The sequence below is a fragment of the Lycorma delicatula genome, chromosome 1, assembly GCF_047948215.1.
Source record: "Lycorma delicatula isolate Av1 chromosome 1, ASM4794821v1, whole genome shotgun sequence".
NCBI lineage: Eukaryota > Metazoa > Arthropoda > Insecta > Hemiptera > Fulgoridae > Lycorma > Lycorma delicatula.
In genome coordinates, this window is record NC_134455.1 from 93,068,293 (window position 1) to 93,088,524 (window position 20,232).

Genomic DNA, 20,232 nt, shown 5'->3' on the forward strand with positions numbered 1-20,232 from the left:
TGATTGTACAGTAAATGTGATGATTCACAATCATAAAGAATTAAAAAAATTATGCCCATCATCATCAATAATGTACCACAGATCATTATCTGGAGATAATCTTATATCATTCAAGCTAAATCAAAGGAAAATACAACAATTTGTTTTCTAATATTTTATTTTTAAAGAAAGTAGTAAAAACTGTGTAAATATCTGGATGATTTGTTTTTCCTTTTTCTGTTTAGTCTCCGAAACCACCGTAAAGCTGGTGGTTATATATATATATACATTAAACGAACAGAACTGAAAGTTTGATAAAACATTAAAAAACTGAACATTACAGAACTTCACAAAATCTAATCTTTCACTTTATTCCTTTTCCCCTACTTCACTTTTCCCTTTTCCTGTCTTTCCCCATATCCCTTTTTCCCTTTCTGCCTTTTTCTGCTTTCCCTTTTCCCTTATTTCACATCTTCCCTTTCTCCTTTGTTGATTTTTCCCATGGGTAAATTGGTCCAGTAGTTTTTTAGTAGCCATAGACTTACAAACATAACCTTTTATACAAAATATAAAAGAAGAAAGTCTGTTTATATATTTGTTTGTTTCATAAATATCTCGACATCGACGCCACCTAGTGGGTATAGTGTTCGGAAATATTTTTCTTTTCATGTAACTAATATATATTCTGAATATGAGCCAAATCGGTCCATAAATAAAACTTTTCTAAATATCTCAACCCTAGCGTCACCTAGCAGGTGCATTTTTTGCAAAAAAATATTTCTTTTCACATAACTAATATATATTCTGCATATGAGCCAAATCGGACCCTAAATAAAATTTTCTGAAATATCTTGACCCCTTTGCCACCTAGCGGGTTCATACTAATTCAGAAACCTTTGTGGGCATGTCCAGAATAACTTACCAAAGTTTCATCACAATCGGACGAATGGTATAGGAACACATATGGGACAAAGAAACATTCATTTATATATACGAGTATATATAAGATTTTGGGCGAATCATTCTTCATAAGTTTAATTTAATACCAAACTTGTATTTATTGTCCATTTACTATACTAATAAGTTAATCCCCCACACTGGGAGTCTTACTCTTTAAGACTTTGGAAAGTTGGTGTCCCCATGGCTCTAGCCTATGCAGCTTTTCTTCCCACCACACTGACCTAGTGAACATTTTACACCATACATATATACCACATCGCAACCACTACACAAATTACAACATACACCCTTACTTAGCAACACAACATCTTACACTAGCATCTCACATCTTTTATTCTCTTCTAACACTTACACGGCGATGTTGCAATATCTTACGAAATGCAACTTTAACCCAAAATGAAAACTATTGTGCCGATGGGTGGATGACGCCATGTAATGAATCTCAAACGATGTTCTATGGGCACCTGGGCGAACCCAGTTGTATGTAGTTGTAGCCTTTGTATGTTTGGACTCTGCAGAGGTGGTCCTGTATTTTCCCAGTACTCATGGGACCAAAATTACTAGTCCCGAGAAAAATCCTATGATGGTTGATGGTCCATCTGAAAATACCACCACCTGATGTCACGTGAAAAGATCTCACTCAGTGTTCTCTGACGAGGGAAAGAACTCTATTTAAGACAATAGTTTATATGATGACGCAACCCATTCACAGTATGAAAACATAAGATTGTAGTTCTCCAAAAAAATCAGGCAGGAAACTTTCTTCAAAAGGTTTCACCTTTCCTAATAAATAAAGTAATAACAGGTTCAAGTGGTTCACCAAAAAATCAGGAAATTAAGAGGCGGATCGGTACTAGTTGAGATGTTTAGTGACGAACAGAGTCGATCACTCTTACATCTCATCAACATGGGTCGTATTAACATAAAAGTGATATACCACAAATCCTTGAATACCAGCTGAGGAGTAATATTTTGCCGGGACCTTTTGGAGATTGATGTTAATAAGATTGCCGATGAACTTCGTCCCAAGGTTTTGTAGAGGTGAAATGAATTATCAAACGTCAAAGCAGAATGGAAGAACCTACCCCTCTCTCTGAACTTAAAAAATTGAACTTCGAAAATTGCAAATATTTCGAAAACGGACGGTCCTAGCGCTCTGAAAAATTCTTTCGATCCCCCTATACGACAACCCTATCCGCTCCAAGTGGCATTCGACGGATGATAATATTTTCATGCCGAGGCGCCGTTCGTAAATTGGGGAGGAGGTGTATAGAGTGCCACTGTAATATCTCGGCAATCGCTCGCCCGATTTTCACAATTCAAACGGCGTATGTATCAGCAGGTCGAGTGCTAAATGTTTAACGCATCGGATATTCTCGTGATCGACCATATCTTGGTTATCCGGAAATTAAATCGTTTAGCCCTATGTTTTGATTGCACTCACCCACCGTAAAACGTACCGATCCGATCTTTCGCTACATACGCTCAAACCTGTGCGCTAGCGCAGCTGTAAAGTATAAAGTTATGCAGACTAAAAATTAGAAAATAAAAGATATGTAAAAATGATTTTTAAAAACTTTTAAAGAGTGGGGTGCATGCACCCCTCTCTTTAGGCCATACTTCCCAGAACACAGGGTGAAGAGCGTAGCATAAACAGTAGACATCAATGTTGCGTGTGTTTTTCTTGGATATTTTATAGTTATCTGTACCAATTCAGCTTGCACAAGCTATACCACCTAGTTTGCTATAATCGTCAACAATATTACTAAACGTGTGCAGCCACCTGTTCCAAGTTCCTTATTTGTTGATGGTTTTGCTAGTTATATAACGTCCCATTCAACAGTCACGGCTGAGAGACTACTACAGAATACTATATGTCGTCTTGAAGCTTGGTCCAAGATCACCAGCTTGATTTTCTCACCTGAGAAAACAAAATGTGTAGTCTTTTCTCGCCTGTGAGACCTTTTACTCCACAAGTCTTTCTCAATGGAAGCCAATTGCTATCTCTACTGATGTTACGTTTTTATGTTTGCTTTATGATAGCCATCTTATGTGGGTCAAACATATAAAACAGTTAAAGGCAAGATGTTTAAAAATTCTACATATGCTACTAGTCCTTACCAACACCAAGTGGGGAGCCGATCGATCATGTATGTTATGTTTTTATTATTCTTTAGTTTATCCTGTTTGAATTATGGTTGCATCGCCTACTCTTCAGTGCATCATACCATGCTCAAGATGCTGGATACTGTACATCATGCTATCCTTCGTCGTGCTACAAGTGCTTTTTGATCAAATCCTGTCACAAACATGCTTGTTAATTGCGGTCAGCTATCATTTTGGGATAGATGGAACTAATTGGTAGCATCTTACTCTGCCTGTCTTAAAATACAACCTTACCACGTGATTTTTAAAACAGTCCTCGTGAACCCACATTTGCAATGGTATGAATATCATGCATGTTATACAGCACCAATGAGTTTTGTACCTGATGTTTACTGTATCTTTTAAATTTTGACACCTTCTATTTTCCCAACCTATCCCTGAGTATATCCTCCGTGCAGACTCGACCCATAAATTTTAATTTTTATCTTACCAAATATAACAAAAGATCAACAACTCCTATTGTCTTTCAGTAAATGTTTTATGAATTCCTTTCAAAGACAAACCCAGATGCAATATTATACACAGATGGGTCGAAGCAGAATGACACCATTGGGTATGCATTTGTAGTTAATGACAAAACCTATACGACAGCACTAGTATAAAATGTAGTACTCATTTCATGATACTGAGCCCAGGGTGCTCCATGTTTGTCCCTGACTTTCTTCACAGATAATACTATTGGTCTGTAGTCCACAAGTAACTGCTTAACAAGATCAGAAATTCTGCATAAGCCATTCAAAAAGAAAAGCATTCATAGGTTAAGTTACAGATAAAAAATAACAATCTGTTTTTCAAGAACCACTTCTAAAGATTCATAATAATGATAATAGAAGCATTTCTGATATAGATATATATTAAATGTTTATATGCCTCAAAACAAGACAAATTCACACAGAATGAAGAGATTGTTTTATAACTTGCAAGGTCAAAATATTTTGTTTACTATGAAAAATCACAATAAAATTCTATGCTTGTAATCAGTATTAAAAATTTGTTTTTCATTAGTTTACATATGTCTGGATATACTATAATATTATTTATAAGGTCTCTAAAAAAAAAAAGTGAGAATAGATTTTAGAATGCAAATATGGGCTGTGATATTACTGTCTACCATCAATGAGTATAAGTTGTATAGTTGTTTAGTAAACTGTAAAAAAACCATAGATTTATACATTTAGCATTGCAATTTACACTGAAAAATCATTTATTCTTAAAAATGAATAACAGTCCCTTTTACCAAATTATACAACATAATAATTGATGATACCATTAAGTGCGCTCTTATTGATGAGTTTAATAATTTGTAACCACTAAACAAACTAATTTATGAAAAACTGAACAATTTATTTGAAATTAAGTAAAAGATTTCTGGTAAAATAATATTATTCACTTGATAAGTTTTTAAATAACACTTCCATAAATCTAAACGTTCTTTCTCATTTAACGTGTTACATAACTACTTCTTTTAATTACAACCTTAAGATTATTATTTTATTCTGTTTTAATTTTATTTTACTAACTTCATATAGTTGCATCAGTAGAATTTCATATAATTATTATTTTTATGTAAAAGAACTACCTAAAACATTTATTTTTTATTTTTATACCTTTTAATGTTATTCTAAAAAAATGCTTTCTTTGATCGTTCCAGGCAATGCTGTTATATTAGTTCCTTTGTTACCTATATATTAGCACTCCTACCATTTGTGACATGGCCTATACACAGATTACCCAGGTCCTTGGCCACAGTTTAATAATATCACATTTGAATTTCTTGAAAGGCCACTTCTTCCACAGAGAGATGAACTAACAAGTGAAAGCACATGTTCTATAGATCGTGCTAAACAATACTGTGTACAGGATTATTATATGTGTCCTTATATAGAAGAAATACCACTAAATGCACTTGTGGAAATGGTACTAGTTGACATCAGTAAGTTGTGATCATAATAACAAATACTGGTTTACTAATTGCCTTTTTGAAAACCTTGCATACAGTGTATTCAGCTGTTCTACACTACTTCAGAATTCAGATTCAAATTCAGTTAAATATACCTTACTTTTAATACTGATATGAGTAAAATATTTTTTTAAAATATTTTCAAGTTAAAATCATTGTCATGTAAATACGAACTAGTCAAGTTTTAGTTGAGCAATTTCAATTTTCATAAAAATCGTCAATTATGACAGAAGCATATTCTACAAAACCTTTTTAAACAATACACAACAAAAACAATTTCCTTTATTAATTATTGCTTTTCATTGTCATTAATTTTCTGTAAAATTTATTTAGATAAAATTTTCTGATTAATTTAACCTATTTTATCAAATAAATTTTAACATTAAAATTGTTTTAAATTTTACAGTCATGATAAGAAAATAATCCTCAGGCAGAGTATTTTGATTAAATTTTTGAACAACAAAACAAAATATATTAATATTTTTAAATTATCAAATAATAACTTAATTTCAAATTAATGGAATTCTTTCTAACCTAGAACTTGATGTCAACTTTTTTGACTTCGCCATAATAAAATCAGATAACAAAGACAATTAAAAAAAAAAAAACAGAGATCACTACAATCGACATACAATGCGACATCTGTTCTGAATGTGTGGCGCATCAAACCATGCAACCTAGGACAAACATGCAGCATTCTTACATTTTTTGTTTCCTAACACACATATCTTTGTAAGCCATAAAGAACTCAGTACAATAAACATGGTTATTTGCTTATTTGCTCATTTTTTCATTGTTACTAACGTGCACTTACAGGCTGCAGATGATATAAAATACAGAATAAAAACAAAAATAACAGAAATATTAATATATATCAATCGAACATTAATACAAAATTGCAAGCATTTTCAGAAAAATCACTGATGGTTTCAAAACAACAAACAAAATAATCATCATCATATAGCAAATTAATTAAATACATTACATCACAGCAACCCAAGAGTAAACAACAAAATTAAACTGCAGTGACTGGGCTAAATATGTCAAAACAGATTGGACACACATTCACCCACATGTACAAGACATACAAGCACTACACACAACAGCAAAATCAGATTTTATAAATCACTTCATAGAGTCGGGTGTATACATACCAAGACAAGAATCACAACATGCAGATTTTACAACAGCACATAATAATGAAGATTTTATCGCTTGAATAATATGAAATCTACAATTACATTAAATTTGATTAAAAAAGAATTAAACAAGAACAATATGGATTATTTGATAACATACTTAACAGGGTTTCCAAACTTTTATAAGGCAGGGACCATTAACAGCAGTGCTACCAAATATTCCACTGAAGAAGGAATTGCTTTATTAGGGAAGAACAAGTTCCTTTAATCTGAAAATGGCTCTTTTAATATTTAATAATTTTTAACTGGGATTAAATTATCAATAATTTTTTTGTAAAGACTTACGTAAAACTATTTTAATTTTGTTTCTTTTTCCTTTCAGACACAGATTACCCAGGTCCTTGGCCACAGTTTAATAATATCACATTTGAATTTCCTGAAAGGCCACTTCTTCCACAGAGAGATGAACTAACAAGTGAAAGCACATGTTCTATAGATCGTGCTAAACAATACTGTGTACGGGATTATTGTATGTGTCCTTATATAGAAGAAATACCACTAAATGCACTTGTGGAAATGGTACTAGTTGACATCAGTAAGTTGAGATCATAATAACAAATACTGGGTTACTAATTGCCTTTTTGAAAACCTTGCATACAGTGTATTCAGCTGTTCTACACTACTTCAGAATTCAGATTCAAATTCAGTTAAATATACCTTAGTTTTAATTGGATTTGAATTAACCTGAAAGGTTTTGTTGCAGGTTGATTTTTTAATTAATGCTCTCAGGAACTGTTAGCTTGAAACTATTCAAAATCAGTTCCCAAATTGTAATCAGCCTTATAGCCTGATGTCAAGCATTATTATCTTTAAATTTAATAAAATAACTAAATTTTCATATTTTAAGGAACTTTTTTTAATTGACTGCCAATAATTGCAGTGGTTACCATACCATTACACACAACAATGGTACAATGTGTACCAATGGTACTACCATTGGTATTGTGCACCATTTGGATCTTTTTTTTTTAATATTAAAATTTTATATTTATATTAAAAATATTATTATGTTATATTTAATACATTCATTTTATTTTTTTCAACTAGATACAATTTAAAAATAATCTTAAGTCACTGAAATATTTGCTGAAATAAAAAGTCTAGAGGAACTGATGCAACTAGTTTTGTGTGTGATTATGTAACTGATAAAATTGTGTGTTAATAACCACACTCCACCATTTAAGTACTTAAGTTTTTAAAATATGTAAATTAAATATATTTAAAAAAAATGTATATAAATATGGGCTCAAATCATTTTCATTAATGTTCTAAATTTTCAGTTTGTCATTATTTTATTTGTTTAGTAACTTCACATGTTTAATTTAGTATTTCTTGTATTTATATCTTAATATCTAATTATATTTTTAAAATTTTTAATTTTATAATTAATTGTACATTTAGTAATGCTGTTCTGATCAAAACTTTACCATGGTTTCCCTGTCAAAGGAAAAGCTAGAGTAGTTTATTGCTCTAATTTTTATTTGCTCTTGACACAGTTTTCGTAATATACTATTATCTACTGATGAGAATAAAATATTTAGTTTTAATTTAAGCCGATCCCTAAAAATTTTGAGGCATGTGGAATATCAAGCTGAACTATGAACCAGTATTACTTGCATCATCTGAATGCACTATTTTAATTAAAATAATTAAATGTATTTTGTAATAAATATGGTAGGGAAATTATTAATGAGTGCATTATTTTTATTTTGATCAGGTACTACAAGACAACAAGATCATCCAGTTCACATACATGGTTCCCATTTCTATATACTTGCTATAGAGCCTGTTGGGTATAACATTAGTTTTGATTTGATTAAACAAAAAAATGAACGAGGAGAGATTAAAAAAGTCTTTAATAATTTACCTGGAAAAGACACAATTTCTGTTCCAAATAAAGGATTTTCAATCATCCGTTTTGTTGCACGCAATCCAGGTAAATACTATTTAATAGTTTAAACAATTTAAGTTTTTATGAAATTATGACTAATTGTAATATTTAATTCTGTAAATACTTTATATCATTAATCAATCATTCAATTCCTCATCAGGATTGTTACCAGTCAACTGTCCTGTGAGGTTGAGGTTATTTGTAACAATATTTAATTCTTCAAACTTTTCCTCAAGGTTTAAACCATAATAAAAATATTGTTCAATTTTGTTTGTATTTGAACATATTTTGTGTACTTTGGTTGCTTTAACCAACTAACTATTAACCTGCAAGTGGTTTTGGAACTCTTTTTTGTTTAATCTTTTTTTTTCTTTTTTTAATGAAAAGTTAGGTGACTTGTCTGATGCTATTCTCCATTCTTTCATGTGTTAATACTTTTACTTTAACATATTTCTGACTTCTTATACTTTTAATTATCTGTTATATATTATTCAATATTAGTCTTAACAAACTGTTCAACTTCCATACATTTCCTTATCACCAAATCTTTAGCTGAACTATTCTTAATACTTAGTCCAGCAACTTCATTAATATCTTACAAGATTCTGTCACAAATTTCTTTCCTTTCCTATTTACATGAGATCTCTTCCATCTCAAATTTTACTGACGTACCTAATTTTCAACATTCTTCTGAATCACCATCTCCATTCTTTTCCTAGTGTCATGTTCTATTATCATACGGCACTACCTTACAAAGACATTTTCAAGAATCTCTTTCTAATTCTTAGATTGATATTTGATAGCAGCATACTTTTTTGTACAAAAGTACTCCTAACTTATATCAGTAAACTTCTGATGTCTGTATCACTTCATCTATCCTCTGTAATTTTAGATCAGATGTAACAAAACTCTCCCACTTGTGGTACATTGTGTTCCCTTATCTTGATATTTAATTCTTCATAAAATAATAACAGGATTCCTTTCTTTTATTATTTACTACTGTGAATAACTACTGTCATTATTTTTAATCTTACTTATTTTCAAATTAAATCTATTTCCTAGAAAAAACTAAGTTATTAACTCATTGTTGATTTATGTACAAAAAAAACATACCATCAGCATCTTAATATCTTCATTTTATCTCCTTGGATAGTTACTCCACTTTCAAGATTCTTCCTCCGTTCCTGCGTTTTCTCCTATAACAAGTTGTATGAATAGAGACAGGCATACATCCTTGTCTCACAGTTTCAAGAACTAGGCTTGCCTTTCCTCAACTTCTACTTTTAATAACTGCTAACTACCTTCTACAATTAATATAAAACTTACTATCCTACCCTATACAATCACAATTTTCTTTAATGTTTAAATATTTTTTGTAATATAATATTAATAAATTTAAAAAAAAAAAATCATTATAAAGAATCAAAGAGTGATGCAACTGGGAAATTTTACAAATTATCATATTACAATAATTACATATTACTCTATGTTGCGGCTACACTGTTTGACATACTCATTCTTTAAGTTGTCTGTGCAATGTGAGATTATTGTTCTTTGGTTATTTAGCAATTTTCATGATATATTCATGATATAAATAGTGTTTTGTGAAAGCTTATTTTATTTTTATTACAAAATCATATTTTAATATTTCCTGTTCTGTCTTGAATATATGAGGTCTGTTCAAAAAATAACTAAAAGTTTTTAATTACGCACCAACGAAAATATAGTGATGTTTGATGTTTGAAGGCCCTTGTTTATTACTTCCATTAGATGATATGTTGAAAGGTGATGATATAATAATATTCTGAAGGAAAGAGTTGCAACACGACTTCCAAACAAATTCCTTAGGCAATGGAGTGTTCCAACAAGATTTGGCGTTATGCCATAGCCAAAAAAGTGGAAGAATGAAACAATAAAGTATTCCTGTGGCTAGGCAACACCCCAGACTTAAACCCAATTGAAAATCTTTGGCAACGATCAAAAAACAACTCTCAAATGAATTATACTACAAAAATTGACCACATTTGTATGCCCTTGTTTATTACTTCCAATAGATGGTATGTTGAAAAGTGATGGATATAGCAAGATTCTGAAGGAAAGGGTTGTAACATGACTTCAAAACAAATTCTGTAAAAGTGTGTCATCTTGTGCATTCAACAGTAGTGCTTGTTCATTAGGCTTTAGATATGTTCATAATTATTTCTTGATAAAGGTCAAAACTCTAATTTTTTATAGAATAAAGAAGTTGATCATGGAAAGTATACAGGTTTCAGAACTCTAGTTTCTGCTATTTTAACTGTTTACATACCCACTGAGGTAAAAATCATACTCTGTTGGTTAAACAAAATCTAAAATAGTCATCTCATTTAAATTGAAACTGATAGAAGAGTACTGGGAATAATGTTGTTTTTACTTGTGTGATTCTAATAATGCACGCACTACATGAATCTAGTATGGCTAGATCAAAGATTTGTCACTTTTTGAACTAATCTGCAAGATAGGCCATTCAGCAAAGAAAGACTTCAAAATGAGTTTCTATTAAACAAACAAATGAATCCCAATCTGTGATAATCCTTTATTAATCAAAACACTTGAAAACTTAGAACAATAGTCAATGACACTTTCTATTTACTAGGTTTTGCCCACTTTAGATGCGAGATAATTTAAAAATATTAACTTTTTAACACGTCAGGCTAATGATGATGGTAAGATTAATTTTATAATTCAAATCACTGAAGATAATTATAAAAAAAGATATTAGTGTTATTTTAGCTTTTTATTTTAAACAAACATATTTTAAAATTGATTTTTATTTTCAAGAAAGTAATGTTAAATGGATGGTTGTGTATTTTTTTGTACCTTTATAGACAGGTGAAAAAATGTTTTGATATTTTATGTACAATTTCAATTTTAAATAAGTCCATACAATAGACATGCTGTGATTATGTGAAGGAAATTTCTGCTTGTTGCTTATTTAATGGTAGCTACCTATCAAGCATGTATGATATTAGGTTTCCTACCATTGTTACTAATATTTATAGACAAAATTTAAAATTCCATTTTCATTCCCATACTAAACTAATATGACAAATTTGAAAATCTATTAAATAATCTTTGAGTTGCAGGAACATCTACTTCATGCTCTTGTAATAAATTAAAAAAAAATATTATTAAACTTTCAAAGGGTAGTTTTTAATTAATATCCTACTCACATCAACAGTACAGATCATCTGTTTACCTTTCTCTTTCAAATATTTAATATTTTAATCTATTAAATATAAATATATATTATTTTTTAACTATTAAATATTTTAATTTGGCATGGAAAGTGGTTATATCCTAGTATGTTTTTTGTAAATTGTAAATATTCAGTGAACATCCATCTGGACAGTTGTCATATTTTCAGACACAGTCATTTTCTGTTTTGTTTTTTCCCACAATTTATAGCAATATTTAAAAGTTAGTGGTAATGTTTTCAACTAATTTGACTTTATTCATTGAAAATAAAATTTCAATTACGATGAATAGTAAATTAAACAAAATGTTAAACTTTATTTTAATCACAATTCACTTCTGGAAAACCCAAATATTGCACACATAATTTAATAGTGTGAAAATAACAAGCCTGACATGGTCAAACTCAGAAACCTTTAGACCCATCATGGGGATATGTAAAGTTGTGGTTCCATTCTTTCTCACGGTGAATTGAGATGAAAATTAAATATGGTGATAATTTCTATGTAAAGTGACCAAATTGAAAATAAAATTTTTCCTTTCTTACTGCTGTTTGGATATTTTTTCTGGTGTTTTAACTCATATTAAGGGTGTCTCATTAAAAAATATAATAATTAGGTACTGTCAGTTTAAAACAACCATTTATTCATTCTCTAGATAAAATTTTAAACACTAAACTGCTTACTGATACAAAATTGTAACAATGTTTTCTCATAAGTTTATTAAAATTTCTTTTATTTAAGTTAAAATTAATACCTTAAATTATGAAAATGGCTTTATTATGTTAAATAAATTAGGTAACTATTTATCGGTGATAAGTATGCTATCATTAACAGAGAAATATAATGCATTACACTTTGCTTTGATTTTTCAGGTTATTGGTTATTTCACTGCCATGTATCTAACCATATGGAATTAGGAATGGCTATGGTGTTAAAAGTTGGAAGTCATTCAAATATGGCAAAAGTACCAGCAGATTTTCCTAAGTGTGGAAACTGGGTTTACAAACCCGATATACTATCATCAGGAACTATAATCTATTCACATTATTCTGTTTTCTTATATTTAGTATTTTATTATAGCAGTAAAATACTATTCTTAAGTATTTCATGATAACTGAATATAATATTTAATTTTATATTAAAAGAAAATTAACCTTTTAATAAGGATAAATATTACAGGCCTTCTCTAAACTTCACATTTTATGTTCTAGTGAATTAGAAGAGGAGTGAAAAATATATTTACAATGTTATTAAGTGCAAGGAATTTTATGATTGTAATAAATTTTCTTAAAATTCAAATTTCTGTTTATATGAAGATAATGTTTCTTTTGTCAACATAAAGTACAAAGTAAATGTATTTGATTTTTTCCACACTGATTTTTAAGACAACTTATTTTTTGTTATTCCAGCTTTCCCTCCCCCAAAACATTGATGATGACACTGTGACATTTCCTAACTTGACAGTAGTACCTAAAGTCAGGAAATGTCTCACTGACAACTTTACTTGTGTTTTAGAACTTTGATTTATGGTAATATATCAAGAGGGAATTAGGCAGATTAGTGCACTGCTCAAAATATGAAGATTGTTTAATAAGATAAATTTAAAAAATCCAATTATTTAGGATTCAATATGAGTTTTTCTATATAGGTCTGCAAAGGTAAAGAAATTAATTTTCTTCCTTTTTTACAAGTGCCCACCATTCCCTTCAAAATAGTCTTCTTGGAAGAGTATATACCAATTCCAGCATCTCTTCAAAGCATTGCTGAAATCCTTTTCCTGAAGGCAATCTCACACTGCCTGCAATCATTTTTTCATGACTACTACAATCTTAGTGTGGCAGTCTTTCAGTTTCAGTTTGGGAAAAAGCTAAGTCATGGGGGAGGGATAGATCTAGAAAGTACAGAAGATGAAGGACATTACTCTTCATTAAAACTACGTTTTAAGGGTGATGTTGTGGATGCCTTTACAAGGTGCAACAGCCAACCTTTTTTTGTCAAGCACTTCAGAACATCACAATAAAAGCCAGAATTCAATGTAACATCTGCAGAAACAAATTCTTGGTGAACAGTGACTTTGATGTTAAAGAACACAACAAATATTCCTTTAGTTGCATTTCTGACACATATCTGACTCTGTGATTGTAGTTATTATTGTCTATGGATCTTAAGACATAAATCCAACTTTTCTCTCCAATTTTGATTTCAAAGATTACAGTAGAATCACTGTTTACAATATCATGAAGCTCATTCACTATTGATTGAGTGCTTTCAATCCTCCCTCAAAGGTTTACAATTGACACAGGTTGAACCTTCCGACTTCTTCAGACACTCCTCCTAATTGTGCCCTTCCCATCTCAGGCACTTGCATTCTAAGTACACTGACCTGTTTGGGCTTACCTACCATTTTATCTGATTCTGACATGGTTACCTACTAATCAAATAAGGCAATGCCTAATGCACCCACCACTTAACCGCTGCCTAATCAGCTATGCGAGTGTTTAGCTGAGAAAACACTTGCATAATACCAAAAATTATAGTTTTACCTGAAGGTGACAGACCAACAGTCCTTATCTTCACTAAGTACCCCTCAAAACCTAACAAGAGCTATGAAGGGCACTCGATATAAAGTGGGTGCATGCACTAATAAAAACACTAAACACAATAAATATAAATATTAAAATAAAAACCACTTCTAATAAATAAAAACAAATAACCCCAAAACAAACTAACGTAAATAAGCAATATGGCTGCTCATATAAACAAACACAGTCAGCTGTATGTAAATAAACAAAATTGACTTAGCAACCAATAACAAAATAAAATATTCTAAAATAACTGAAACAGCACAAACACAAAACAATAATAAACTGGTCCAAAAGAGTCGCCTTTACTAAATAAACCACCCCAAGTAAATAACCCATGTAGCATAGGTAGACTAAGCTATCTAAACTACATGGCCTACCTATCTAAAAATTCCAAAAATACTATTTTAAAACTGAATCCCTAAAAATAAATAGTATAATGATACTAAAAAAAAATTTGGTACTCCATTGGAATATTAAAAATATTCCAATGGAGGTTCAAGAGATAAATATATCTTGCCTTGCAAGGGTGTTAAAATAATTTGGTGTTTGTGTACCCTGAGAAGAATGATAAGATGAGCCAAAGCTCTCCACTGAGACTACTACCAAGAGGAATTGGAAGCTGGTTAAGTCAAAGGAGCATATAATTCAGGTGAGGAATGTGTGAAAGCTTCAGCATGGCTTATGCTGACGATGGGCTCCTGCTGGTCAAAGGATGTTTGCAGAATGAGACTGAATTCAGGGCCACTGGGCCTGTAGGATACTTGAGCTGTGGGGTCATCAACATAAGATGACATTGAGCCCGAAGAAAACCACTATGGTGCTTAAGGGCCATTTGGCAGTCCGGAGGCCACCTCGTGTTTCGATGTCAGGTCATCAAATTAAATATGTTCAGGTTCCGAAGTACCTAAGGGTGTTTCAAAAATTAGAATTTTTGATTAAAGAAGTACTTGAAATACATTGCGAAAAAGGCTTGTACTGCCTTTTCTGGAATTCAAGAAGAGGTCAATCCTGATTGGGGTCTTAATTTTTTAAGGCCAGTATCCTTTACAAAGGTGTATGCAAGGCGATTATGTTGTATGCTTTGCCTGTACAGGCAGGTACGATGAAATTTAAATGTTACTGGGATATATTATTAAGGGTCCAATGGGCTTTTGCTGTTAACAGTTGCCAATGGTTATTGTACAATCTCTCGAGAGGCAATCATGGTAATTGCCACTGTCAAGCCGATAGATGTCTTAGCGTTAAAAAGGCTGCAACATTATGTTGCTAAGAAGTCTGGGGAGTTGACTTTGGAAAAAGTGAAAGAGATTGATCAATATGGTTTTGAATCATGGCAAGCTAGGTAGGATGAGGCAGCATAAGGGCATTATACACATGGCTTCTTACCTGATGTTAAAAGTTTGCAGGGTGCCTCTTGGGTATATCTGAATAAATACATAACACAATTTTTTTTAGAGCACAGCGATTTTAGGGACAGATTGGCTCAATTTGGCCTGGTTCACTCAGGTCTGTGCCCTCATTGTAGGGTACTGGATGATGCATAACATGTATTTTATGTGTGAGATATGACCTAATATGAACTAAAGTAATATGTAGGCTCAATATTATCAGGTCTAAGTTAGATTTATGAAAAAATTGGAAGAACCAGGCCAAATGGGACATTATGGTGGGTTTTATGAAATATTTGGTTTTGGAGGGAGTTGGAGAAGGGGTTTAGTTTAGGGTACCATTTGGATTATCCTTTTAGTTAAGGTGTGTTCATTTATTGGTGGGATTTAAAGGTTTTCAGCACATAATTTAGATAGTCATTTAGTCTTGTTTAAGACCTGACTATATTTTGAGTTATTCATATGTTTTGTTAGGTTAATGGTAGGTATTTGCAGCACATCATCCCATGGAAAAGTCTAATGTGGTATTTGCATTGGTGACATCCTGACTGAGGCAAGAACAAAGCTGACAGATGTCTTGCCTGAGATTTTGAAGGTGACCTCTGGTAAAGCCCATCAGCGCTAGGTATGGAGAGGATGGCATGGTGACTGGATTCGTCACATAGTGGGTGTCTTCTGCTATAGGGTCAGGGCTACTCTTACAGAAAAATAAGCAGTTACTCATAAACCAACCATATCATTAGACATTGAAAATTTCTTTTGCATAAGAAATTCTTGCAACAGATTTCTGTTTAATGCACACTACTGTAATGAATAAGTAACATTTGCATTTGGAGATGCCTACATTCACTCAAATTCAAATCAACAGAAATTTTCTAGTTTTATATGCTCAATAAATATTCTGAAGCAAGCAACTTGATTCTAGAAATGAATATGGACACTGAAATATCTATATATGTATGATGATTTTAATATTAACATAATGTAAAAAAAGAGATCTTTCAAGTGTAAACCTAAGTTAGACTTTGACTGTATAAATTCATTGTTACCTACTACACTAGTAAACATTCACTAAATTTAAGCTTATGTTTCATATTTCATATATTGTAGACCAGCACATAACAGATTACAAACAAATTTATTGACATTAAATTGAGTAACTGTAAAATTTAATAAAAAAAGAAAAACATACCAGAAATAACTTTTTTTTATCATCAACATTCATGCATTATAATCCACAATGCATGAGTAATCACAATGTCATTATAATCCACAAGGTGACTTTTCAGCCAGCCACCAGTCCTTAATGTATACTAAATATCTATGGAGAAAATACAATATTAATTTTTGGCTACAAAAATATGTTACTTATGATAAAAACTGTTTGAAGGCTTGTAATAAATTCTTCTATATAAGTAGTGGGATAATGGGGCTACTGCACCAGAAGCCAGAAAGCAGGATTTTGGTCACATGACACAGCTGCTGTATTGTGACATCATAAGATATATGTAAAAAATAATGTAAATGTACGTCAAGGATGACCCTTGCGTGTGCATACATCAGTAGAGTGGCACGATGTTTACAGTGTGGGGTTTGGTACGCAACTGAAGAACAGCTGATGAATGCAGTCCAAAGCTAAGTGTTGCACAAGACAAAGTACACAAAAAGTTGATATCTCTAGGATATCCATTGCAAAAGATCTTACAGGCATGAACTCTTCAAGCAGTGCCTCTTTAACAATGTCACTACCACTACCAAAGCACATTGTATAAGAAGCGACAATCATTAGATATTTACTGTTCATCAGTCAAAAATAGCATTCTCACATTACAATGACAAAAGGTACATTTCAGAGAATAACACTGACACACTTCCATACGGACATTACAGTTTGAAACGGACAGAGATAAAGGAGGAGAATGATAATGAAAACCTGATACCGTTTAAGAAACTGAGACTTGAAAGGCTATCACACAAACACGATCACAGTTATTTTTAATCAAACTATCATTCTTCCTATTTACATTAATTGCTTTCCTGTGATGATGGTTGTGTACAATGTATTTAAACAAATATATTTATTAATTACATTTTGTTAAAAACATTATTTTATTCATTTTTAAAAAAATTATTTAAATATTTTTTACTTATTGTTAAAGTATTTTATTTTGTTCAAAAATTATTTAAATAGTTTTATTTATTATTAAAAACACAGTTGTATTTTTAAATAAATTTATAACTTTTTTAAGAAAATAATAACACTTGTACGCACATTTAACCATCACTAGTAGTCACCACACTGCTTGTACTTGCTGTTTCTGGATTGTTCCAATAACAGTTTACCTAACTTGTATATTCTAAACCATCATATATCTTATATAATGTTAGCTTATTGGCTAGGTATATCCTCAGTTTGGGTCTTTGTAATGTACCTCTTCATCAAATGCCTCAAGGTGTCAATACAGGATGAGTACCTTTTTACTTATATGCACTATGTTTAGTCCATTAAGCATCATTTGTATTGCATCCCGTAATGTTACCCTGACTGTAAGCAAACCAAAATCATTTTCTGTCATGACATAACAACAGGTGATTTATATATACATATGCCAGAGAAAATCCATGATGAAAGAGGGCTAAATATGTGCTCTTTAAGAATCGTAAGCCATGATAAGGTGGCTAAACTGAGTGTGTTGAATGGCGTGGTGTAGTATAAGTTGACTATATGAATGTAAAGTAACAAGTGAATAAAACTAATCGAATTGCAGTATAAAGAGAACTGTAGTCTTATTAACATCATCAATCTCCTCATCCTCCATATTGTAGGTAAGAACAGTAAATGTAGAACACCTTTATAATTGTTTCATTTTTAACAAAATTTAACTTTGTACTTACATCTACAAGTCGATTTCCTCCTCAGTCTCAACCCACCAACAGTTCACAAAATTTTCTATGGTTGTGGTGGGTGTTTGACACTTGTGGTATGTTTATAACATGTAAGGAATGGATTTAACTGCAAGTGTTGACAATTTATTGTAGATTCCACTTACCCATAATCATTCTGATCTAACGGACAAACATCTAAGAAGTGGATGATCGTTCTCCCTGCAAAGAATGTGTCCAACACCTCCTGCAAGGGCATTTGGATTTTAAACAATCCAAAATATTCCTCCCTCATGACATAAAGTACAGGTTCTGTCAACTCATGTACCGGCAACATTTTGTATATGTTGTGCAGTAGTCCCACCACTTCCGGGGATGGGAACTCCTGCACAATGTCCTTTAAGAGGCAAGCCACATTAAGGCGGTCAAACTTAAAGGAGATATCATTGGTGGTGGAGGAGGAACAGATTGGTTGCTGTGTGGAGCTGCAGCTGACATTATAGTGTTATAAAACTACAGAGAGTAACATTATAAAACAAAATAATAGAAAAATATTATAACTCTACAGTTTCGACAACAATAAAGTAACAAGTGAATAAAATTATTCACATTACAGTATAAAGGGAAGTGTAGTCAATCTCCCCGAATAAAAATAAGAACAGGAAATTTATAGAACTTTCTTTACATTGGTTTTATTTAATTTTAAAATGTTAATTTAAAAATATTGTTTATTGTTTAAAAAAAGTTTAATATGAAATTTAACTTTGCATTTACATCTACAATTCATCATCTGTCTCCTCATCACTGTCGTTCCACCAGCACTTGATCTACTGCTGGTACAAACCCCTTTTTTGAGTGACACTCATGGTAAACCCTTAGGTTTCTACTTAGGTACAAGTGCTGGTAGTCAATCCTACATGACAACCACCCATCATCTTCATCTACTGAGCACTCCTCCGACACGTGAACCATCCTAACTCTACAGAATAGCTTTTGGAGGGCCTGGCATAAAGGCATCATGCTGTACATAACCTGTACTCTCTTTCAGTACAAAGAGTACAAGTTCTGTCAACTCATGCAACATCTCGTATACATGGTGCAGTAAATTCTTCTCACCACTATGAATGATATGATGATGTTTTAAACTCGAATTTTGAGTAAACTTAGCATATTTATATAAAAAAGCAATTATTGGGAATGTTATATAAAAAATGTGAATATTTAAATAAATGTTCTTTATTACAACAATTAACTGTTTATTTTTATTTAAATATTAAAACATTAACAATAGAATTATTATGCTTATTTAAAGGATTATAAACTATACATTTTTTCTTTAAAAACATTTGCTGGAGATTTTCCAGATAGTTAAGTTATTAAACTTAATTTCTATTTGTTTTTATTGCGTGCATTTTATTCATCTGCATTTATACTAAACATAATTTTGGCAACCCCGACATGATTCAAGTGAACACATTAAATTTGTTAAACGTGTCTGTGTGTTTAAAACATGAACTTTTCGTATCATTTAAACCTGCTCAAGGACTACTTATCTAGTACAAATTCATAATTAGGTTTAATTATGAATTTTTACTTAAGATTAATGAATAAACGACCATTGCCGATGCAGATGCTCCATTCAGTTCTTGTATTGAAGTACTAAGTACACATGCAGCTGGGACTAGATCTACAAAGTTTCTTGGTTTTCAAAATTACCGATGTTTCTTCTATTTTTGAAGCATAATTTATCACAAAAATACATGGAAAACTGGTATGTTTAATGAACATTTATGTAATGCGTCAAAAACATTTTCATAAGAAAATAATATACTGTCTTCATCTAAATTAAGTTCCAGATCATTACATATTGTGTTTTATATATTCAGATTTAGTTTTTAAATAATCTAAATCAGTTTCACTCAAAGCTTTTGTCAGTCTTGTCAATTTTATAGATTTCATTAAGAACTGCATTAATTTTGTTTTTT

The 20,232-nt window shown here is 31.4% G+C and overlaps 1 protein-coding gene across 2 annotated transcripts in view; it reads left to right on the forward strand.

Annotated features, from left to right (window-relative positions):
• The window catches only part of LOC142318144 (uncharacterized), a 73,003-nt gene extending 60,249 nt beyond the window's left edge, over window positions 1–12,754 (forward strand). For both annotated transcript variants that reach the window (XM_075354685.1, XM_075354686.1), the window contains 3 exons: window positions 6,587–6,799; window positions 7,982–8,200; window positions 12,264–12,754. In XM_075354685.1, the coding sequence (XP_075210800.1) occupies window positions 6,587–6,799; window positions 7,982–8,200; window positions 12,264–12,502 (671 nt within the window). In that variant the 3' untranslated portion in view covers window positions 12,503–12,754. The remainder of the gene's footprint in view (window positions 1–6,586; window positions 6,800–7,981; window positions 8,201–12,263) is intronic.
• The last annotated feature ends 7,478 nt before the right edge of the window (window positions 12,755–20,232 follow it).